The following is a 25,567-nucleotide window of genomic DNA, read 5'->3' as shown; positions in this document are numbered from 1 at the left end:
AATCGTGGCTTCCGATCGATGCCTTTGAACTGTTTTGTTCCTCAGTGTACCTTCAAGGGTTATCGGAATGGAAGAGGAGACAAAGTTTCATTCTTTAACTTTCCAAAGGACCCAAACTCCTCTGCATTTTAGCCAGAATTTTAGTTCTTGCACTTTTAAATTAGCTGGAGCTCTCCCACTTAGTGTTGAACCAGGAATATCTGCTTTTGAAAGCTTTAGATTGTTTGAAACCGAGCTCATTTTGTGTTAACCAAGGTAAAAGCCTCCGAAAGAAGAAAAACACAGTGGCCCGACGGACCTCGCTTTCGTGCAAACTTGTTACAAGGCTTCTTAAGCAAATTATCATTATGCATAGCGTGTATTAGTTTCCGTTTCCTAATTCTTAAACTTCAACATACATATATAAAGAAAGTCTACAGCCTGAACATTTTTAACGTCAAAATAAAATTTTTGTAAATCTCGAGTTTGACATTTGTTGAGCACGATGCTACCATGAATTTTAAGTGCACTGAGTACTATGCAGCCGTGATCATTTGAGCTTCGTGTAAAGCGCTTTTCTTCCAACGATTACACTTTTCCCATAAGGGCTGCACTGTTTATGAAATAATGAAATATAATGAAAAAGGAATATGATGAGTGTCCATCTCATTGCACTGATTAAATTTACGAAGACGAAACTTCCGTAAAGTAAACTTTTCTCCAACATTTAACTTTGACGGGACAGTTGAAAGGGCAAACAAATGATGTATTTACGGATGGTGATGTTGTGGATTGGATGGTTGGCCTGATCAAAATTTTACGAGATTTTGCTGTCGATGTCGAGTCAGCTACTTAATAAAAAAAATTACGTCGTCTAGTTCTTTCGAAATAACCGAGCACTTTGTCTGGGTATCAGTGGATAAATTCTTTACAAAAAGAATAACTTTACCACGTAGGTGTCAAGTTAATCACATCGATTGAGTCGCGGATAACAAATTCAACTTATCTTGATGACACTTTTGGAGATGGTCTTACTATTGTCAGAACGTAACAATTTTTGTAAAAATTGAATTAAGTTAACACGATCGGCCATGGATCGATCAAAGGACTTTGCTCGACCTTTACCTATGATTATCGCTCCATTCTCAGCCACAAGTTCCATAGCTCCTCCACCAGAAACGCTTCCTGGTTTTTCCACGCATGAACCTGAATAAAAAAATAAAGAAATTAATCCACTGTCAGATAAAAACAATGCAGCGCTTTTTGGCCGGGATGTATCAGGCAAGCATCTTCGGCTTCTTAACAGTACTGAAACTTTTCTTTGGTTTGATTCAGTTCAGTGATCGAGATACTCGCTTCTGTTTCCGAGCTTGCCGCATGGAAATCTATGTGACAAGCCGAGTAAATATCTCGACTATTATGTAATAGATACAAGAAATAGTGATATCTGCGGCAATTTATAGGCTACATGGACGTGCTGTCGTTATTTAAGTATTTTTCTCTATTTGAACAATTGCCTTCTAATGAAAACAATAATTATCTCACCTCCACTTCCTCCTAACAGAGAGGCTGTGTTGTTTTTGTCATACGGTTTAGGCAAACTAAAGAAGTAGTTGCTAACCACTGTTCTTCCTCCGTTTCCTCCATGACTTGCGCCTGGTGTACATATTCCATGCAGTAGGATTTCCGTGTTAGTTATTTTTAATCCCCCAGGTCCAAGTCCTAGCAATTAGTAAACCACCAATTAAAACTTCATTTGAAAAGAAGTAAATCATCATCGCTCGCAAAATGTGAACATAAATAACTCCTAATGTTGGAGTATAGGCAAAAGATCACGCCTATTCTTAGACCCTCTTATGGTTATCAGGAAATTTCCCAGTTTGAAAAGCAACCAGGGAAACTTGTAGACACATTAAAAGATAAAGGGAAATATATCCGTTCATACGTGAATGATGAAAATAGTAATGATAATAGCAATGATCATAAACTTTATACGCCCATGAAAAAAACACACAACTATATACCAGGTGATAAACCAGTGGCCCTCGTAAATAATGAATTGTTCAAACCTTAAAACTACCAATATTAAAAATATAACAAAAACAACATAAACGAACACCTAAAATGTGTAAGAGGGCAACTATTAACAAAAATAAATTTAAAGCTATAAATATATTGACAAAGAATTGAATTAAAAGATAAAATGGTCTGAGTGCCTAGAACCGTTTATTCAAACATTGACTTCTCAGTGTTGGGGGGTTTTTACCACTCGCATGGCGAATTCACAAGAGGTACCAAGACTCTGTAATTTTCTTCTTTATTCTCTTCTCTTCTATTGTTGCTACTACCTTCCACTACCACAGCTATTTCTATTTTCTTTTATTAGCAAGGAGTGCCCGCGTATTTAATGCAAAAATGACAGACATGTTTGGGTTAGCTGAATGTGGGAGTTTCCACAGTGCATTCGTTGTTTTGCAAGGGGGAAATCGGGTGGCTCGCTCGGAAGCACTTGGCGAGCACCAAAGAACCAATTAAACGCCAATGATTGAGCTGCGCACGAGAATCCCGCGCACAAACAGGATCTTCAGTTTGGGTAAAACTCAAGGTCAGTTTTACCAACCCAAACATGACCACCTATGAAACTAATTATTCTCAACCATAACAAGCGATTAAAATGTCTAGCACGACAAGAAGGAAATCCGCGAACTGAGCCAAGTTCAAGCAGACACTTAAAAGAATAAGTGATCAAAACTATAAATTTATCAAAATAACACGAAGGCGTAAAAAGGCGAGACTCAATAAAACAAAAGGTAAACTCCTAAAAATACTCGAAATAGCAATCCTTTAAAATACTCTACGACATGAGAGCTAGCTGTTGGGAACACATCTTTCAGCACGTGAGGTTTTTTTCATTCTCCTTTGTACTCTTCGCCATTTTCCTTCTTCTGATTGCCGAAAAAAGGAAACTTTTCTTTGATTTTGTAAAATATAACTTTCGAATTCCTTATATATGGTTTGTCTTTTTGCCCGCTGTTAAAAGATGTTGGTCCAGTAGTCGGTACTTCTTTCGCGCTTTTCTATCCGCTGCTACGTATAAGTTTTCCCGTGAAATTCGGGGAAGACGGAGGGGAAGGAAAACCTTCCCCTCCCTCTCCCCCGTTGCCCATTTTTCCACTTAACGCCTACTCCCTCGGCAAATATTTCCTCGCCCCAATCCTCCACAGTTACCAAATCTAAGATGGCGGCCTAATACGAAAATGTGCACTCGTGCGCCCAAAATTCGCCGGCACTGCAGGCTATAAGCGAACGGTCGAGTTAATTAAGTGCAAATGTGCCCAAAAATGAAACATTTTCAAAATATGGTGGCAACAGCCAAAAAAATCGATTCCACTCATATTCTCGAGTTACGTTGGCCTAATAGTGAAACAAACCAATGCATACTTCGTTTGGCTGAATATAGATTTATTTTCGAGAAAATCGGTAGCAACTGAATTCCGCCAAAATGTGGCTTTTGAGGCTCAAAACTTCAGACGCTTCTCGGAGCGTTGCGTTACAATCTGAAAAAACCTGGATTGATAAAAAGTACCAAATCTTGAAAAATAACATCAAAACATATGTTGATTGCAATTTGAGCAATTCTTGACCATTTATTTACACAATCTAATTGTATTTATCCGACCTACTTCCGACTAGATTAAAAATAGGTCAAGAGTAGCCCGTGATTTAACTATGTGCCATACAAAATAATTATCCGAGGGCTGCTAGGGATTAATTCAACGCCTACTCTTAGACCTTCCTGTGGTTATCACGAAATTTCCCGGTTCACGAAACTCCCCGCGTGCATCCATAACTCGATATACGCGTGCTAAGCATGAAACAATTCTTAAATGTTTCATGGTACTTGGATGGATGAAGCCTATTTTAGGACAAAAAAAGGGAAAGATCTGCAAAGGGAATAGCCCATCATGCATCACTGCAGATGTGCAACAGAGATAAGTGTAGTCTTTAAATATTTGTTTACTTAAAAGTTTTATAAGGGTCAAACCTGGAAAACCACGATTTTCGCTGAAGTGCTTGTACTAGCTAACGTTCAACAGCTTTATATCCGTACTGTTTCTTCCCCAGAGGCTACTGTGCCTTATCAAGTTACTCGTGCCGGTAGTAAGACTACGACCCAGGTAGCACACGTTCACATTATTCACACTCATCTTTTCCCGGCAGTGGTCCAAAAAAAAAAAAAAAAACTCACGCCTGGAAATGAAACCATTTCTGCGTATCTCTTGAACTCAAGAAACGCTTCGAGTAATCATTGCACCAGCTGATACAGCAGGCTCGAGTGCGAGTCGGTATACCTACATCAGTCAAATACGGTACTTGCATTTTGGAAACAGTGGCTTTGAAAAATTCACTCAACTAGTTAGTTATTTAGAATTCTTTACCAAGAAGGTAGCCAAGTAAGCAGTGATCTATCCCCATCAAATATGGTCGGGTCCAAAGCCATCAATGCATTATATGGCGAAATGTCATAGAGCCTAGCTGATGCGTAATGACAAATTTAACATAAGCCTGTTGTCTGGTCAGACCAGAATGTTCACGCCCGTTGGAAAAAGACTGACATCTAGATTTAACAAGTAAACAGACCCATGTTTTGCCTATCTCCTTAATATTTCCTTCCAAGATGATAAATTTAAGAAGTGAATTATTACTTCTTATTGAACTTCAAAGCCAATCAATGCTTTATATGGCGATATATTACTGAGCATGGTTTCATATATCAAAAGGAACTCGGCGCCTTGAACTTAGAGCCTCTCGTCTACCCCAAACCAAGCTTTGCAGTAGGCGAGGGACAAATTGTCATTGTATGTATGTTAACAGGAGGAGAGAATATGGTTGTTTGGCTAAGAATTAGGTCAACGTCATCTTTTGGCCCGGAAATTCGAGAGAAGTGGAATGGCTCTCAATCCACCTTAAACAAGCAAGAGGAGGTATAACTACTGTTTCCCGTTTTCTGGATCGTTTGTCGAGGTCACAGTACACTCTTACTGTAGTTCTGAACGAGCAGCAGATATCCTTGTAAGAAGAACGACACGCACTGCTTTTGCAGAGTTCACATCTTTTCTCTGCATGAAGTTCGTTTTATGCCAGTTTCAAGGTGATTTCTGTAATTAATCAAACAATCTATAGCGATTAAAATAGTAAGGAAGAGAAAACAAATGCCATTCAATGTTTCAGCGTCTCAAAAAATACTTATAAGTCATTTTAAATCCTGACCTCTACTCAAGGCAATTGTCATCTCGACCGGTTCCTTCTCACACAAAGATGCCGAAAGAATCAGATGGCGATACAATGCGATTCATGCGACATGTGGTTTCATGCTAAGTGTATCAGTATGAAGAGAACGGAATATGATGAACTTTGCTAACCTTCTCTGGCTTGGGAATGCATAACTTGTTTATCACCTGGCTTTGATACACCGGTCCGCAAGTCACATGAAACAATTAACACAGGAGTAAAAGAAGGAAAGCCCAGTGGAAGGATAAATAAAGATCTTCATGCAAATCTTAAGAAGAGAGGAATGAAATTTGCTCATGTAAATATTGCAACTTTGCCGGGACACTGTGCCGACGCCGAAGTACTAATGGAGAGAGCAGCATTGGATGTGTTTGCAGTTACAGAATCGCGTCTGGATTGTACATTGCTCGATAGTAAGATATGTCCTTCGGGTTATACTTGCTACAGAAAAGATAGAAATCGAAATGGTGGTGGTTGCGCCGTTTTTGTAAGGAGCAAATGGCCAAGCAAGCGGAGAAGTGACTTAGAATCTGACTGTTTAGAAATGGTATGCGTAGAAATATGTCCAGAAAAAGCTAAGAACACGATATTTGCAGTGATGTATAAACCACCGAGTATGAATCAAGAGAAATTTATCTTAGGCCTGGAACAAAAGTTTCTCGCTAAATTGGACGACGAAATGGTAAAGGATTTGATCATTATGGGAGATTTCAACGCGGATGTTATTGCCCTGAAACCATGCAAATATACCAGAAAATTAATGCAAACCACTCGTCTCCATGGTCTGAGTCAACTCGTCAAAGAGCCCACACGCATGACGGAATTCACAAGGACGGCAATTGATCTTGTGTTTGTTAATAACACTCACCGTATTGTCTCGCATGGAGTCCAGGAATTCGGAGCAAGTGATCATTCTGTTACTTTCGTAGTAAAGAAAGCCGGAGTTTGCAAAGCTCACGTGGAAATCCGCGACGTAAGATCTTTTAAACACTACAATAAAACTATTTTCGGAAAGTCATTGCTAGCGTTCCCTGGAGTGTTAAAGAGTCTTTTGACGATATTAATGATGTTGTAGTCGCCTGGAACAATCTGTTTGTTGATGTTACAAACCAGCATGCTCCTTTAAAGAGAATTAGAACAAAACATGCGTCTTAACCTTGGATCACTAGTGATCTTAAAGAACTGATGGCTGAAAGAGACTATGTATTAAGAGTTGCGAAGAGATATGACAATCAGGAACAGTGGAATGAGTATTGTAGATTGAAAAACTTTACGAACAGAAAGGTAAAATCAGCGGAGGCATTGCACTACAAAAATCTTATTGAGTCAGCTGAGAATCCGAAGGACATGTGGCGCTCGCTTAACTCCGTGATTGGTTCCAATAACCAGTGGGGCTCTCCTTTTCAAGTACATGACGGGAAACGTTTAGTATCGGAGCCAAAAAGCGTAGCAACAAAATTCAACAAGTTTTTCGCTGCCATTGGCAGCAAAGTTGCTGGTCGATTGCGCTCTGTGAGTAAGGACGCATGGAAGAAATATGAAACAGTGAAAAAAGCAAACAAGCAGAGTGATATCAAATCCATCTTGGACTTTCAACAGGTTGAACAGACCACTGTTCAAAGCATTTTGCATTCTTTGAAAGTTAATAAGGCAGCTGGACTTGACAGAATTCCATCAAGGCTGCTAAAAGATGCTGAGGCGGAGCTTGCTCCGTCAATCACCTATCTTGTGAATGGATCAATTAGCGATGGTATTGTCCCTGATCTGTGGAAAGTTGCACGTGTTACTCCTCTATACAAGTCTGATGATAAACTGCAAGTTGAGAACTATCGGTCTATCTCTGTATTGCCAGTATTGAGTAAAGTCGTAGAAAGAGTGGTGCATTCCCAGTTGAATGCCCATCTACATCAGCTAGATTTTCTGTATTAACACCAGTATCGCTTTAGGCGTGGGCATAGCACTGAACAAGCTATCTCACAATTGGACTACTGGGTTCTTCAATCTATAGACAAAGGTAAAGTAACTGGTCTACTGTTTGTCGATATTTCCAAGGCGTTTGACTCTCTGAACCACAAAGTGCTACTACGCAAGCTCGAGCATTTAGGACTGTCTGAAAGATCTTTAAGATGGTTCTGATCATATCTTGCTCATAGATAGCAAAGTGTTTTGATAAACGGAGAATTATCAGAGCCACATACCATCACATTTGGCGTGCCACAAGGCAGCATTTTGGGTCCCTTGCTATTTAATGTGTACATTAATAGCCTGCCAAATGCTGTTAAAGAGACCCGGATGATTTAGGATGCAGATGATGCTGTTCTATTTTGTGACGTATCAACGCGTCAAGAACTTCAAATTGCTCTGAAACGTGATTTCACTGAAATCAGTAACTGGTACACTGATAACAGGTTGACTATAAATGTCAAGAAGACCAAATTTATGCTGGCAGGCAGTAAAAGGGTGCTATCCTTATTTGAAGACTTTGAGTTGCGACCAAATGGTACACAAATCGATCGTGTGCAGTCATTCAAATATGTGGGAGTGACAAAGGATGCAAAATGGAGCTGGAAGCCACATATCAGCAATTTGCTAAAGAAATAAGGTCATCGTCTTTCTTTGTTTAATCCCATATTTCATATGTTAGACAATAGAACTTGCATAGCCTTCTACAATGGGCTAGTGCTGCCACACCTAGACTATGCCGACACAGTGTGGGGAGATCAACCCGGTCTAAAATCAGAAATGGAAAAATTGCAAGGTTTTCAGAAAAAATTTGCGAAGAAAATTAAATTAGGCAAGATGTCTTCTTCAGAAGCTCGGAAGTGTCTGAATTGGCTCCCTCTGGCTGGAAGACGTCTAATTCATCGTTGTACCACCGTAGAAAATGCAATCAAAGGAGACATTCCGCAACATTTTGAAAGTTTTAAATCGACATTGAGAAGTTTGCATGGCTACAACACTAGAAATGGCTACTTACCTAGGCTGCCTAAACCTAAAACGGAATGCGGAAAGAGGGTGTCCTACTTCCGTTTTATAAATGACTGGATGTCCCTCCCAGTATTTTTAAGAAGGCCAGTGCCATGCACAATTTTTAAGGAAAACCTTACAAGATTCTTGAAAGATAAATATTTTAAATGATGGATAAAACTTTAGATATACGCCGTTTTAGATCTGTGACAATTGTATTTCTTATTTGAGTTTTTATTTTTACGGAGGACCTCCTTGAAAACCACGTATTTACGTGACGGGCGCTTCCTCCTTAAAGATTGTTTATTATTATTATTATTATTATTATTATTATTATTACAAAAAAACCCCAAGTGTTTATAGATACTCAGTGTGGTATCAGCGATTAACGACCAAAACACCCCTCTGAATTTCATTAAATAGGTTTGACTAAAACTCATTTTTAAAACAACATACCATCAACCGAAGAAAATTAAGTAAGAGTGCAGGGAAGTTGAAATCTTATCAACAGTAAAATACATTAATATTGTAGCAGGCAGTGGTTTTAATCACCGAACTAGGTTTACCTTTCGTTCTTTTTGTCCTAAAATGAACTTTATCAAACGATGGTGACAGTAAGGAAATGGTTGAGTTTGTTGATCATCCTTGTGTTAAAGTCATTGCTGAGAAAACTTGTGATGATGTTTTTGACCTCGTCCGAGTTGATGTTGGCTACATAAGGAAAATTTTGGATACCCTTGACCCTCGCAAGGCTGTTGGTTGCCATAAAATATCTCAGAGGCTACTTCGTTTATCCTCACCTGTTACTGCCGAGCCGGTTACCCGTTTAATCAATAATTTTATTACCAATCGTCAATGGCCAATAGTTTGGAAAAGGAGTGACGTTGTTCCTGTTTTCAAGAAGGAAAGTACGACGGAAAAGAACTGCTATCGTCCAGTTTCTGTTCTGACTTCCTTATCGAAATTATATGAGAAGGTGTTGTTCGATCAAATCTATGAAGCCTTTTATTGGCGGCTCTCACCGAATCTGTCTGGCTTTCTCAAGGGTCACTCCTGTTGCACGGCCTTATTGAAATTGACTGAAGATTGGAGAGCCTGTCTTGACAGAAGAGAAGCTGTTGCAGCGGTGGCTATCGACTTAAGTAAAGCTTTTGACTCTGTTTGTCACCCGCTTCTCCTAGCTAAATTAAAGGCATCTGGTTTTACACATGATGCGCTGGAAATTATGACCGCTTACCTTATTGGACGGAGACAGAGGGTCAAACTTGATGGTGTATATTCTTCGTGGAGAACCGTTAAAACTGGTGTACCACAGGGGTCCCTGTTGGGTCCACTCTTATTTAATTTGTATGTTAATGATCCTAAGTATTTTATTACTAATACGTCCTTGAGGCTATACGCTGACGACACTACTCATTACGCCTCTGATGTCTCACCAACAGTCTCGCAGTACATAATTAACTCTGATCTGAGCGTTCTATCGAGATGGTTCTCAATGAATTTTTTACAGATTAATGCCGCCAAAACGCAAGCTATCGCTATTGGCCCGTCTTCATACCAGTATGATTTCCATCTTAATGATTCTAATGTCCATACAAAGGATACACTCAAAATCCAAGGGGTGGTCCTAGATAGCAAATTAACATTTAAATCGCACATAAAGCAACAGCTGAATAAGGAAAGCGCAAAGGCTTCACCTTTGCGGAGAATACGTAAGTTTATTTCTTAGGACGTGTTAGTTTGTTTATACAAGGCCTATGTTCTCCCTCATCTCGAGTACTGTAGTCCCCTTTTACTAGGAGTAGGTAACGCGGAGACTACTACAATAGAGACAACTAATTACTTTATATTAAGAACTATATTAAGCTTCTCGAAGTCTGTGTCATACGACTTCCTCCTCAAGTTGGCCGACATTAAGTCCTTGGAGATTCGTAGACAATTTCGATCGTTAGTTATGCTATATAAGTTCTTGCATGATAAGGGAGCACCTTATATAAGTGATTTTTTTAATTTTAGAAATGTACCGTATAGTTTAAGTGGGCTCAGTACAAGGCTAGATTTACCTCCTTTTAATCTTGAGTTTTTACATCGGTCAATTTCATTTTTAGCTAGTAAACTTTGGAATGCGCTTCCCCCTAAACTCAGAGAATGTCAAGATATTGTTTCATTCAAGCGTTCTCGTAAAGCCCAAATGGCTTAGCGGTAGTGATTGTAAATATTGTTATTGTTAACATTGTTAATATTGAAAATTTTCGTTGATAGCTCTTGTCTATGATCTTCGATATTGTTTTTAGTTATTTAATAGATCTATTTATTATTTGTGTTCTTACAGAAATTATGTTTTCTTTCTAATTGTACATACACGTACATGTTTTAACGAGAACTTCTGTACTCCGAGGTGTCACGTGTTTAAATAAAGGATTGATTGACAATAATTCACTAAATAAAAATTGAACTCAATAAGGATCGGAGTTAAATAATTGTTTGCTCCTGTTTCCTATATGTAACACTCGACAATAGTTCCTATAGCCACGTGCTTCACAGTCCAATATTTTTGCGGAGTTGTCGATTTCAGTGGACCTCATTTTGAATTAATTAGCGTTATTCCGCAAACGTTTGGTCCGCGGTTTGGTTGAAGACTCTATTTAAACAAAGATCTTTTACGTGAAGTAATTACAGCCTCCTTTTCAACGAAATGGAAATGGAGAAACCCCGTGATACGCTTGGTAAACTCATTATCAATAGGTGTTGACTATCCTGCCAAGTTATATCGCTATCATGGGAGCGATGCAACAATTTCAGGACTGCAATAACCTTTTGTGATACAGCAATATGAACGGTAAGATGATATGTTAAATAAGCTGTAGACTGGATGTAAAAAGCGAAACAATTGAGTTTGTGCGTGAATGTGTACATTTTCGAATAACTGACGGCACCGTCAAATCAGCTCATTTTCTCCAACTTTAAAATTTGATTAAATCGCACAGAATCATTACCCCAAAAAGTCCATTGGAGATCGAAAAGAACCACACTTCGCCTTCCAAAAGCCAGATTTTCAGTCGATTATTTTATTTACCACATAGTTAAATAACAGGCTGCTTTTGACCTATTTTTAATCTTGTTAGAAGAGGGTCTGATAAATTTGATTAGATTGTGTAAATAAATGATCAAGAATTGCTCAAATTGCCTTAACACATGTATTGATATTGCTTTTCAAGATTTGGTACTTTTTATCGGTCCAAGTGTTGTCAATTCGTGGCGCGACGCTCCGAGATTCGTCTGAAACTTTGAGCTTCAAAAGCGGCAATTTGGCGAAATGCAGTTGTTATCGATTTTCTCCAAAATAAATCGATATTTAGCCAAACGAAGTATGCAGTGTTTTGTTTCACCGTGAGGCCTACCTAACTTGAGAATATGAGCCGAATCGACTTTTTGGCTGTTGCCACAATATTTTGAAAATGTTCGATTCTTAGCCACATTTGCTTTTAAGCGCTTTTATATCCGCTGCCGCGTATAAGTTTCCCAATGAATTATTCGTTGCCTTCAACTTGATCAAGCAGCCGTTATCACAAAAACCTTTCCAGCAAAAATATCTCCTGTTGTAAAAGTCTCCTAGTGCCTTTCGCTGCAGAGGAACTATCAATTATTGATTATCAAGGTTGCCCGCGCGATTAAAAGAGGATGCACTTTGTCTCAGCCAATCAGAATTCTGCAATTTTTCCTAGTATGTGGTAATTGGTCCAATCATAGCCGAAATATACCCGAGATACAAATGTATGGAAGGCACTGTGTGCATATATCCAAAGATTATTCGAAGTTCGCTTATAAAGATGCAGAGTTTTTTAGTTTGAAATTTATACCGCCCTGAGTCATCTCTCAACTTTTAAATAATGACGTTGTCAATGTTGCTTGAATAACAAAAGCGTTTTGGTTTCGTCCCTTGATTGAATGTGTGTCCTTTTTCCACTTTGGATCCACTACTTGTTGTTTTACTCAGTTTAAGAGATAGAGATCAAATTGAAATTTTCTCTGCTTGGCGGAGGAAGAGCATCTAGCGCAAATGCTTGAGCTAAAGTGAATTTGAAAGTGTGCGGAGTGATTTAATGAATATATCCGTGGTGAAGTTTCTCGGGTGACGTTTGAAATTATAAGAGATATCTACTTTCGAAAACTATACTTAATGCGCTCTTCTTTTCATCCTCTCCATGCTGTTTCACGCAGTAATTATCCTCGGAAAACACATCTTGGAATTGTTAAGTGAGAAAGATGGAAAAACATTGCAAAGAAAGGGGAGGAATTTTTTCAATCAGATAGAAAAATTTGGAGAAGTGAAACAGTTTTGTACCTACTAACAAATTGTCCCGACAGGTTTTGTCCCTTAACAGTGCTCGTTTTGTTGAGTGAAAGTTTAGGCATATATCAAAGCGCGTTGTCCAATTAGTCCAATTGGCGAGTAGATAAGGCATAAACTGTCCTATTAGTGCTCAAATCGAGTTGTTGACAGCCTTCAAAATTGATGATTTTCAAATCAGTTTAGATTTGTCATCAGATAAAGTTCTTTGGGCATCTGTATCAAAAGGTTTAAATGCAAACAAAGGTCGACTTAATAATTTCGACGGAGAATTAGACTTTTCCGGCTTTGTCTATTCTCAGAGCAAAAACTTAAGGCAATCAAACCGCGCCTCACCTGGGTGACCGTCTCTGAACGTCTCTCCAGTAGGGATAAGTACGGAGGCAATTCAAACTCTTCTACCCTTTATGTAATAATTGCCTACTCTCAGAGAAAAACAACAAGGCATTCAAAATGTTTCTCACCTTGATATAATTTTGTTTTTTGATCATCTCCGACTTCCTCTTCTGTAGAATTCTGTGTAAATCCACCAAGACATGTTGTATCAAATATTTTCTCTCCACAAGTCATGTTCACATCAGTGTGCATCGAGATGTTACCATTCTGACTATTTAAACTCAGAGCATACTTCCCGAACACTTGAACTGTTGACCCGCTCCAGAACTCAATGTTACCACTGAACTCTATGTGAGCAATAAGATGGCTGCCATGTGCCGGAGAGCTTCTTTCCTGAAGTGTTGAGTTGTAATTAGCACCCGAACTGCAGTTAATGGACGGAGCAGTTGTGTTAATTTCAAGAAATTCGCCTCTCTTTATTATAAAGGAACCAGCTGAAAAAGAAAAGTGGTATTTTGCTATGACTAAAAACTATTCAACTGGTTTCCCTTGATACGGATGTCCAATTTAAGCTATAAGTAGAGCGGTTGTACGCTTGTTCAGTTATACAGCAATATGGTCTATTTCTCAAATTCTTGCAGTTTTCTCTTAAACAAGACTGGTAACAAATCATCAAACCAAGTCATAAGACTTACATTCACTTCCTTAAATCACACGCGCCTGGAAGAGTTTCTCTTTCCTTTCTCCAACAACATTTGTCTGAACATGACCATTAATTACCTTTTGCAGTTAGTACATGACTTAAAACCTATTTCGATGGAAGCACCTTTGACCCGAAATAGCGCTAAAAATATATAAAATTCAACGTAGAAACTGTGAGATCTTGCTAAGCTCGTCAAAACGCAAATGCTACCAGTTCCCATTCAGTCAACCGTAAACAGTTGTTATTAGATCATAACTGTAACTAGTGTTAAACTGTAACCGTCACCTGTCATGTTGTGTAGTTGTTATCCACCAGAGCTTTTCGAAAGTGGCTAATTCCTGCTTAAACAATCGTTTTAGTAGATTGCGTGATTCTTTAGATAATTCACAGCATAACCTAATCCTTTGTACATTAGGCTTAAATAGAGCTGTTTTGAAAATCTTTCTTTGTTCGAGCCAGTTCTGGCCAAGAGAAACTCAGCCAGGTAGCCAGTTCTGGTAAAGCCAGGTCAGGCCAAATTAGGACCATGTCAGTTCAGTAGCGTTTGCAGAATAAATCTACGTTGGAACCAACTTTACTGTTGTTAGTCATTGTCTCAAGGATAGTCAACAGCCGTAATAGATCCCGGCCCCAGGGAAACCTTTTCCCAGAGGAAGTTTATTGAAATTTACTTGTCCATCCGTTTATTTGTTAAGGCAAAATTCCGTTTTCACATAGTAACGCACATTCTGCTCTTCTTCTTAAACAATATCTACTATTCATAGAACTTCGACATTCGGCTTTCTCAGTCAAAGTTCGAGTCGAGCTACCTTCGAATGGTATCCTGCTCGAACAAGCTAAATCAGGTGAAGATCTTTTACTATGGCCAAGTAATTATTTCGGAGAATTGCTGAATAAATTTACGAAAGACCGTGCTTCCAGTGTTTTGCGGCTCCGGTTCTGAAAACAAAAAAACACTTTTCACTACTGCTGGATAAGTCGTCCACTAAAACTATGTTTGTTGAATAGTTACAAAGTAAAAAAGCCGGTCACAAGCAACGATCTCCTTCTTCTATTCCGCTCGCGTGTACAGCGAAAAAGGAATAACCTACTGGAGGACACTTTAGAATCAAACTTGAATTCTAAATATGGCATCAAAACATTTAAACATAATCGGTGTTCTCAAATTAGAAACTGATCTATTTGTGGTGGACATCTATGAAACAACCTCTACTCTCTTATCGTTGTGGCCTGTCCAAGATGTTCTAGGCATGATTGCTGAAGAACTTTAATAATAATAATAATAATAATTTACATTTATATAGCGCAGACCTCTATGTGAATATATTCAGTCGCGCTTCACAATAAGATAAAATTATGGCAAAAGTAACTAAGATATAAGAACCTATTGGAACCTACGAGTCTCTGCACTCAAAGAAAACAATAGCCTAGCTAAGTGAATAAGAAACATGAGTAAAAATAAAAATCTATTTGAAAGCTAGATTAAAAAAATTAGTTTTGATAGCAGTTTTGAAAGTGTCCAATTTCTCTATGTTACGAATTGTCGAAGGTAATGCCTTCCAAAGATGAGGTGAAGCTGATTGGAAGGCACGATCACCAAGGGTTGGACGGGTCCTGGTGCTTAATAATTCGAGTAATAAAGACTCGTTTGACCTAAGAGAGTACCTGGATCGCTTTTTGATGCTAATTAAATCAGTCAAATAGTTAGGGCTAGACCATATAAACAGCTAAATGTCAAAAGGAGAATCTTAAACTTTATACAGTAACTAATCGGGAGCCAATGAAGGTGGAAAAGTAATGGCGTAACATGGAAGTATTTTGGTGATCCAGTGACCAACCGAGCTGCGGCATTCTGTATCCGTTGGAGTTTCATGATATGTGAATTCGGGAGGCCATATAGTAGACTGTTACAATAATCTATTCTACTGGTTATAAAAGCATGAACCAATGTTTCGGTAACTGAACGACTTAGATATTTCCTAATTCTACGTATGTTGTAAAGATGATAGAATGCGATTGAGCAAGTTCTGTTATTATGACTAAGCATACTCATCTTCGAATCAAACCAGATTCCTAAGTTTCGAACTTCAAATGATGGAGCAATTTTGGGGTCGCCAACAGATAAGATGCTGATGTTACTGACTTTCTGAAGTTGAAAGATGATAGAATGCGGATGAGCAAGTTCTGTTAATATGACTAAGCATACTCGTCTTCGAATCAAACCAGATTCCTAAGTTTCGAACTTCAAATGATGGAGCAATTTTGGAGTCGCCAACCGATAAGACGCTGATGTTACTGACTTTCTGAAGTTGTTGTCGCGTTCCAATCAGAAGACATTCTGTCTTATCTGCACTCAGTGTTAACTTTTCCGTTTGCATCCACCGACTAATGTCAGCGATACATGATTCCATGGCAGTTAAAGTAATCATTGCATGGTGGGGGAGGGGGGCGGGGGGTAAATTCAAATTAGCCCGATTTTACTTTGAGAAAGCCGGAACTTTGGCTCTATTTCTGGAGATAACACCACGAATTATGCCAGAGATGCTAACTTGCCAACTTGTCGAGCCCTAAAAAATGAGTCTTTATATATGAGATGAGATGAGATGAGATGAGATGTCGCAAGTGGTAATTACTGATGACTTATTTGTAGTAAAATAAAAAGTGTCCTTGTACGTGAATATATCAGCTCCAAGGGAAGAGTTTGATTAATATGTGTCCACAAATTCATTTGAGAAAACCATATCTCTTGTGAACAGACAGAGCACTGGTCATCTTTTACCGCAAATTAAAAAATCCGCATTCCTCCGGCCTCATTTTTATCACGTAGTACAAAGAAAAAAAAAGCAGTTTCTGGTCGACAGAATTACAAAATTTTGCCGCGTTCCTGTTTAACGTATAGAGTCTGCGTTGGTATTACGAAACAAGTGATTAAGACAATTAAAGACTTCCCTTATTCTAAGAATTAAGTTCACGATCGTTACTGACTTCGTCAAACGGTTCCGTAATCTACCCTTCTTTGTTCTTTATTTCTGCTTGAATGAAATCTATTTACTGCGAAGGGATGATAACTGAACGAAAAGCCAAAAACGGAAATGGAGGAAGTTTTTCAAAACTCGTTTTTCACTTTTTAGGCCTGTTTTTAGCTCTGATAGAACGTTTTAGAATGATCTCTCTTTTCCGATTTATAACAGCATGATGAATCTTACGAGTTCTTTTTATTATTGTGTTATATAGATACGACAACGTCCATGCATTGATTAAAATTGGCGAGGAAATTCTTCCCCAAACAGGTTTCATGTCTTAGAAATGCTTTTGGTTATAAGCTCAATATGATAATGCACACACATCAAAATTTTCACAAATTAAAAGCGAAACAAATGAGCACTTACGATTTACGAGACTTTCAGCAACAAGGATGAATTCCTGTTAAAAATCAATTGAGACTTAATAATGCATCGACTAACCTCTTAGAATGTTTAAAGATCATTCACTGACCATCATCCATGTTTGCCTTAATTTTAACAACTCTACTTTGTTGGAGACGTTTCCTTAAAGAGCTCGCGAAGAACATACCTTAAGTGCGATGAAGAGGAACAAAAACTTTGTCATCGTTTTCTTCAAGGTGTCACTTCAGATGAACACAAAGTTTTGTACATATTTAAACGATTACACTTCTGTCGGCTTTTTTCATTATGCAGACAAAAAGTGGTCCCGTGAGGGCTGCTACTTCAGCGACTAATTTCAGTTTGATATCGTTTTACATATGTCAGTCATTCAAAATTTCAGCTGGCAGATCAGAGATCAAGTAAAATACTGTTGACAGTTGGGAAGATACATTGGAAAATTCATTGCAAAGCTGCTTTGATGTTAAATACAAATTACTCAACCAAGTTTTTCTTAGATATTGGCAAACCTGGATGGATCAGTAATGCGTAAAATAAAAAAGCCATCCATGACCCGAGGCAAAAAGCATTCAAAATTGTCAAGCTGTTACAAGGCTGTGGAATCTATTGTTTGAATTTAAAGAACATTTAAAAAACAACTTTTTCAGTGAAAAAACAACGGTTGGAGTTTGGACAAAGTTTTAAATCAACCGCGGTTTAAACGTTTTTTCGGAGAACGTTTTGTTGGGAAGCATTCCAGCAGCAATGCCAGCCGCCACCGACAGCAGAAAATGGTGGCTGACCGCCCTAATCTGTTAGTCGATCAAGAGGGTCTCAATGGAAGGGGGGGGGGGGGGGTAATGTTGACGGTTGACGGTTAAAAATGAGCCCTACTGACGGTTGACAGCTAAGTTTTAGGTCAATTGACGGTTAATTTTTTGGAATGTCGTTTATAAAACGAATTAAACGCGCGAATTTGGCTGTAGTTTTTCATAATGACGCGTTTGTGAAGGACGGTTAGCATTTAACACTTTTATAAATAAATGACTTACGTTTTACGTCACCGGAAGGGTTTCTACACCGGAAGTCAGTTCTGTCGCTAACCAGTTTTACTCGCGAATAGAAATTAAGGACATAAATGTATTTTTGTGATATATCAAACTTTTATTTATACACAACAGAACTTGACCCCAATTAAGGCAATCGTTTAGTTCTTAATTAAAGATATCTAAGACATTTGACAGCTAACATTTTGCTTGCTTGTTTTGACAGTTGACGGTAAAAATATTGCGTTTATGACGGTTAATGGTTAATATTTTGGCCATTTGACGGTTGACGCTTAACCCCATTAAGACCCTCCATCAAATGACGGTGAGAATTTTCCCAAAAATTCCGTTTATTTACATTACTTTCAATTTCTTGGGTATTTGCGGGCAAAAATGTATTTTTAGCCGCTTGCACGCTCACCTGATTGTTCAGGCTGTTTTGTTATTTGATTGAGTTCCTATCTCCCAAAAGTCACGAGAAGTGATTGTAATAGCAATAATACCGTTTTAGGTTGTTAGGTATGATTATGTTTTGTGCCCTCCTCAGAGCGAACATTACATTAGGTATGGTTGATGTGGTTTCAGACAATTTTCTTAATTCCCCCATCTATGCCTCAGTCGTGTAGGTGGATAGATATTAAAGTCAGTTGATTTTTAGATAATTCCCCTTCTTATTTAATTTTTTTTTTCAAAAAGACAGACGACTGGTCGAGGTTTTCAACGAAATTGGATCTGCAAGATAATGGTTAGATTCTTGTCCAGTTATTGCCTCCATCAGTGGTCAACCTCACAACTACACAGTAGACTATCAATAAAACAATTTATTGTAAATTGATTTAGCAGCATTTCGAACGAGTTTAGCTGATTCTAGATAGTTATGAGTGATGTAGACAAACGAGTAAATCATTTTTATTATATAACGAGAATGAAGGGGGCCTTAAATAGTTCCCTGTGGAACAACAAAGTTAAGAAACCTCTCGGCTGATTTACTGCAACCGAATTTACAGGTTAGCTTATTGTTACTCAAACAAGAAGAAAAACCATATGTTATGGTCCACAGTATAAAATGCCACTCTCAGATCAAGGGAGACATCGAGTGGATATGCCGATGATTATCGAAACTTCAAGACAAGTTTTCCTTTTGGTTTCTAAGGATGTCAAGTAAGTGCTTTGTAAACCGGAGGCGGTTTTCTATTCAAATTTCATAAGGAAGAAGAGGGTAATTTTCTAAAAAAATACAATGGTAACCTATCAAGCCTGAAGAATTTTGGTTTCCACGTGACCGTACGACCGACCGTTTGTACAAGGTGCTACTTATAGCATGCACGAACTGTTTAATTGAGGGCACTAATCTTGGCATAATTATACAGAGGGGAAACCCCAGGTAAAAAAAAGGGGTAAGGTTATATGTGCGACTGAGAAATTGGGTGCGCTTACACTAGCGTACATCTAAGCAGCCTGATGAAGTGCGTATACTCGTGTGCAGTCTCCAGGTGCGGTCTCCAGGCGCAAAAAAGTTTGGCATAACACAAGGGCTTCATGTGGGCTGGCTGACGTGAAGCCCGCGTGGGCGCTTTTTTTCAGAGCCAAATCATGCTGATTGAGTCGATTTAAACCATTATTTTCCGGTAATTTGCGTTTTATATCACCTTACAAAGCAACGATATCGGTAGAAAAAGCTATGTCAACTGAGGAATTTATCCCAAATCAAAGTTGTGGAAACAGGGTTTAAGTGAACCGAGACGGAAAATAGAGGAAAGAAGCCAAAGCGCAGAGCGAGTCGTCAGCGACGCGAACGAGGGTGGGAAAGGACTCGACCAAGTAGACAGAAACACGAGGAAGAAGAAAGCCAAAGAAAAAAAAAAGAAATTGAGTAAAAAGGCGAAATTCTAACGGAGAGTACCGGGAGAAGAAAAGATAAAGACCCTAAGGAAATGGACTGAAAAAAATTAACAACACGGAGAAAGTGAACTACGAAAAAGCCGAGGAAGGACGTGAAAAGGTGGAGAGGTAAGTTGAGTCTTATCTGAGTTTTTTTCCAAGCTGATGCCCCAGAAAATTCAATTTTCTTTCATTTGATACGATTTTCTGTTTATAACTCATAGTTTTGATGCAGACAAAAAATTAAATGACGTTGCAGAAAAATTATCTGGCATTCGTCCTTTCAGTAGAAACCTCCGCGCCGGTTCATCGCTCAAACAACACTCAGAGTGTTTGTATTCGCCAAATTTTTTTTTCTTTCGTTTCCATTCGTGCGAAACTATTTCTATAATATTTTTATGATCTTCGCACCCTCTTATGTTAATTCTTCGCGCCTAAAATGCTTTATATGTTGCAATTTGCATGATTGTTCATATTTTCCTTGATAATGGAGTCACGACTACTCCGAAATTAAACGTCGGATTTTATCGTTCGTTTTTACAGTTTTATGTCTTGGGAAATCTCTTTTGATACTTTCGTTTCGTTGTTTAATTCAGTCGTGGGTAAAAGGAAAAGAAGCATTTTGCCTAGAAAGTTTTTAGATAATACCCAGCGGCGAAATTACAAGTAAGCTTACATCATTCACTCTTAGGTTGTTCGTATGAGAGATTCGCTCCTATGTCGAAGATGCGTGAATGGTTTTACCATAGGATTTGAATTCGTCGCCTTTCCGAAGATTAAGATGAAATAGAGGTTTTGCACAGCAGCCATGTTGGATGGCAAGAACAATGAAAATATTTTGCATAAGAAAGAATTTTTTTTTCCCATGGGTAAAATAATCTGGTGTTCCTGCCATCCAACATGGCTGCTGTGCAAAACCTCTCTTGAGGTTGAGTCAGCGAGGTTCATGTTTACAAGTGAGTTTGTCGCGGTAATTTTATTTTGACAATATTGTCATGTAAGAACCCGTCAAAAATGTGTTACAAACAAACTCGCTGGTTTCATGGACTTATTTCCACTGCGAAAAGCATTGTTTGGTCGTCATCCTATGTCTTCAAGCTTTCTACTCAATTCGAACTGCAGGAAATGATATGCCTTACTAAACATGGTGCGATTTTTTCCTCGCCCAAAATCTCTAGTAAGAGAATTAGATGGTCGAGTTAGCTTCGAGTTTTCATGAACATGCTTATGACACGTTTATTCTTCTATTAACACTGGAACGTGGAGAATCAGTCTGTAATTGATAATTTGGTTTTATCAACTGAGTTGATAATGTTAATTGGCCACCGTAAAGGGTTTCAAAGCTGACATTTCGGCCGTTAGCCTTCGCCAAACGCTCCGCTGACGAAGGGCTAACGCTCGAAACGTCAGCTTCGAAATCCTTTGCGCAGGTCAATTCACAGTATCAACCCAGTTAATAAAACCAAATTACCTTGCTACCCCTACCCACGCGCCACACTTGCTTTTGAAACTTACCCCCTTTATTCATCTGTATTTCACAGTCATCGTAATTTATAAGAAACGCCCGAGCTATGTTCGTGTATATATTGAAACGGAGTCACAAGTTGGTAACCACGAGGTTGGACTATAATAGTTGTTGTTTACAGTTTGCGAATGGGACAACCTTTTTGCCTTTATCTGTATGTTAACCGGCGTGGATATATCCTGTTGAGTTTATTGAGTTACCATCTCCTCGAAGGAACAAATTAAAATGAGAATCACCAACCGAGTCCTCTCTGCGACAGTCTCGCGTGGCAAAGATCAGTCCTACATGAAGAGAGTCCTGCACGCAAAGTATTACAGAGTCCCTTCTATTTTAGCTACAAACATTCGCAATTTATCGAACAAGGTAGACGAATTGCATCAAGTCGCCATTCGCAACAAAACATATGTCATTTGCATAACTGAGACGTGGCTTTCGCAGCTGAAACCGGATTCGGCTGTCTCGCTACCTAGATTCTTGTTATCATTGAGAAATGACGAGAAATACTAATCCGGTGGCTGCTGCGTCTACAGCAAGGAGGAAATTCCGAGTAAGCGATCAGTAGAAATGGAACAAGAGAAATTGGAATCTATCTGGATACAATTAACATCGCAATCACTCCCGCAAAGAATTTGCATACTTATTCTGGCAGTTGTTTATCATTCAACCGCTAATGGTGAAGAGGAAAATATTACTCTTTGGGATTATATGCAAAATACAATGGATACGTATCTGTCGAAACATAAAGAGGAAAACCGGCTTCAACCGGCTTGCGCTCTGACTCTATTTCTTGACCTAATCACCTGAAGTAGCTAGTTCAATTCAACACAAGAGACTCTGGGATACTTGAATGATTTTTCACTGATAGACCCCACACCTTCGATCCTCAGAGGATACCGAAGCTTGGCTCATCGGACCACTTCACCGTCCTAGTGCGCTAAACTGTTAAACTTCCACCTTGACATGATTCTGTACAAAAAGTTCACAGAAGGCAGTACCGCGCAAGCAAATGGAGAGAGTTTGTATCCTGGATTACAACTAGGGATTGGACCCAAGTTTACAATGCTACCTCATGTGTTTCTAAGTTTGAGGTATTCTCTCAGGAACTTCGTTCAGCTATTGAAACTTTTTTCCATGGAAAACAGTAAAAACCTAGGTATATGATAAACCTTGGATGAATATTGAAATCTTTGATTAACAATTGACAAGAAGCATTTATTACATATGGGAAAGATTCGCCAGTCTATAGGCTGTGACGGAATAGAGTCCCTGGCGCTATTAAAACAGCGAAGCGCTCTTATTATAACCCCAAAGTGAACGATCTGGCTGAAACTAACCCCAAGAAATGGTGGCAAGGCATCAAATCTCTGACTGGACAGGAAACCTCTAGTAAGCAGGAATGGTACCAACAGTTCTTAAGTGACATCATCACTAGTCTTTATCTATTTCTCAAGACAAACACTCGCAGTTTTCTCTCAAACAAGAATGGTGACAAAAAAAAAAAAACAAATCATCAAACAAAGACACAGGAGTTACATGTATTTCCCTAAATTACACATTGCTGGAAGAGTTTCTCTTTTTTTCTTCTTCATCAACGCTTGTTTGAAGATGAACATTAGTATTTCATTTGCAGTCAGTACATAACTCTTAAGCACCTTCGAATCAAAATAGAAAATCCACTCTGAATTAATTAAACTCTCTAGTATCGGAAACTCTGGTTTTTTCTTAAACAATAATCAATATTCACAGAACTTCTACATTTTCGGCTTTCTCAGTCGAAGTTGAACTCAAGCTGACTTCTCCTCCTGTTAAGGTACAGTATTAAACACACCGGCAGGTCAGTAACGTACTACAACGCTGGATGTTGACTGAAGTTTTCTGTTTCAATCTCTTTTTTGGAGCGAGGGGACGGACGCAAAAAACAATAGAATGATATCTTGTTCGAACAAGCTAAATCAGGTAAAGATCTTTTATCATGGCTAAGCGATGATTTCGGAGAATTGCTGACTAGATTTGCGAAAAATTGTTTTCTTTGTTCTCGGTATGTTTAAACGCGAGTATTTGCAGTGTTTTGCGGCCCCGATCCTGAAAAAAAACCGCTACCGTGAAAAATTGTCTACTAACCGAGAACTATCTTTGTTGAATAACTACAAAGTAAGAGAGGGCCACAAATGTAAATTTGTTTCGTCTACTCTGTTGGGTGGGTAGCCTTAGGATAAAAAGGAATAATCTACTCAAGGACACTTTAAATTCAAACTTGCATTTTAAATGCATATGTGCCATCTAAACATTGGAACATAATCGGCATCAAATTAGAAACTAACCGAAATTTACGAGCCTCGTGAAAAACAACTTCTGATCTCCTATCTTTGTCGCTTATCCAAGATATTTAGAGCATGATTGCAAGAAATATATATCAAGGAACTTTTGTGAGTCATCATTGCATTTGGGGCTACAAAAGATGAACTGGTAAAAGCCTGAAGAATCGGCCTCAAATAAGACATAGCAGGAAATACGAATTAGCCTGACTTTACTTTGAGACTGCTGGATTTTTTGACACCGGACACTGTTTCCGGAGATTATCCCTCAAATTTAAGCGTTAACTTCTTGAGCACTATCACAAAAACGGGAAAACTTGTCAAATTAAAAACGTGTTGAGTGGTCTGGGCTGTCACTATTGAGGTGCCTATGACATCGAGGGCAAATGATGATCAAAAATATTCCGCATTCTTGACAGATAATTATTGACAGGTAACCTGCAGTTTTGTGAACAAGGTAATCGAAACGAGTTTTCATCAGACGAGATGTCATAGTGGGTAGAATTAGCAATATGGTTAAATGCCAGTCTAGCAGAAAGCCAATTAGTTGTTTTACTGATGACTTGTTTTGTAAAATAAAAAGTGTTCTTGAACGCGAATTCGAAGTTATCGGCGTTAAAGAAAGAGTTTGGTAAACATGGAATCAACAAATTCAGGTGGGAAAACCATTCCTCTTGTCAACGGACAGACCACAATCATCCACAAACAAGGAATCGAAAAAAAACAGACGGGAAAACCATTTCTGTTGGAGCATTGGCCGTCTATTAACACATATTATTATAATCCGCCTTTCTTCGGAATTTTTTCCACCGATGACACAACGTTTTAGGGAAAACTTTGTTTTGAGTTTCATAACAGCATGATTAATCTTACAAGTTGCTTCACTAATGTGTTACACCGATACGACAACGTCCGTGCTCAGATTAAAATTGGCGAAGTAGCACCCCTTCTAACAGGTTTCCCATCCCATTGTATCAGTAGAGCTCAATAAGATAACGCACGCGCAAAAACTAATCACAAATGAAAACGGAAACATATAAGTACTTACGATTTTCGAAGCTTTCAGCAAAAAACACGAATTCCTGTTAAAAGTGAATTAAGAGAGACTTAAAAATGTCTCGGTTAACCTGTTAGAGAGTTTAAAAGATTATCTTGTGGCCATCATCCATATTTGCTGTAAAAATTCTACATTGTTAAAGACATTTCTGTGAAGCACTAGCGAGGAACATACCTGGAGTGCAATGAAAAGTAACAGAAACTTTGCCATCGTTGTCTTCAAGCTGCCACGATGGATGAACTCAAAGTTTTGTACATATTTAAATAATTACACCGCTGTAAACGTTCTCGTTATGCAAGCAGGACATCCGCCCATTAAGGCTGCTACTCGAATTATTAATTTCATTTTGACACCGTTACGTAAACAGTGTGTATGGCCCGAAAAATTTTGCATTTATCATTTATCAACAAGTTCATTCGTCAGACTATGAAGTAACGTAGTTTTGGTAGTTTCGTCATGAAAAGACATGGTGGAAAACTGTATTATAACGCCGCTTTGAGAATAAAAGTCAATTATCCACAGATAACTTTCAGATCTTGGTTTTCGTTCGCAAACCTAGTTTTATTAATGATCCGATTCAAAAATTTCAAATTTGTCAAGCTGTTTTCAAAGCTGTCGTGCGTATCTACTGAATATGTTGTAAATAGAAGAAGGCACCGGTCAGTACTGGGATAGAGTGGAAGTTTTAAATACCGGCGTTTTCAAACGTATTTTCAGAAAACCTCTTGTTAA

The 25,567-nt window shown here is 38.5% G+C and overlaps 1 protein-coding gene across 1 annotated transcript; it reads right to left on the bottom strand.

Annotated features, from left to right (window-relative positions):
* Positions 1–515: 515 nt before the first annotated feature.
* Positions 516–17,596, bottom strand: LOC148735331 (uncharacterized). Its single transcript, XM_088752937.1, has 6 exons — positions 17,202–17,596; positions 17,018–17,051; positions 13,054–13,419; positions 1,525–1,701; positions 1,105–1,185; positions 516–592 (listed from the first exon to the last, which is right to left on the bottom strand). The coding sequence occupies exons 1-6, from the start codon at positions 17,235–17,237 to the stop codon at positions 516–518; spliced, it is 771 nt and encodes a 256-aa protein (XP_088609063.1). The 5' UTR covers positions 17,238–17,596.
* Between the last annotated feature and the right edge of the window lie 7,971 nt (positions 17,597–25,567).

The sequence above is a fragment of the Stylophora pistillata genome, chromosome 3, assembly GCF_964205215.1.
Source record: "Stylophora pistillata chromosome 3, jaStyPist1.2, whole genome shotgun sequence".
NCBI classification, from domain to species: Eukaryota; Metazoa; Cnidaria; class Anthozoa; order Scleractinia; family Pocilloporidae; genus Stylophora; species Stylophora pistillata.
Note: the sequence above shows the minus strand (reverse complement) of the source record. Positions and strands in the feature narration are given on the sequence as shown.

Bases quoted from the DNA above. Each gene is read 5' to 3' on its own strand.
- LOC148735331 (XM_088752937.1), bottom strand. From the start codon at position 17,237: ATGACAAAGTTTTTGTTCCTCTTCATCGCACTTAAG. The intron at 1,702-13,053 runs GTGAGAAACATT...ACTAATTGCTAG, and splicing joins AAAAACAAAATTATATCAAG to GACTTGGACCTGGGGGATTA. The intron at 1,186-1,524 runs GTGAGATAATTA...TTTTTTATTCAG, and splicing joins TCTGTTAGGAGGAAGTGGAG to GTTCATGCGTGGAAAAACCA.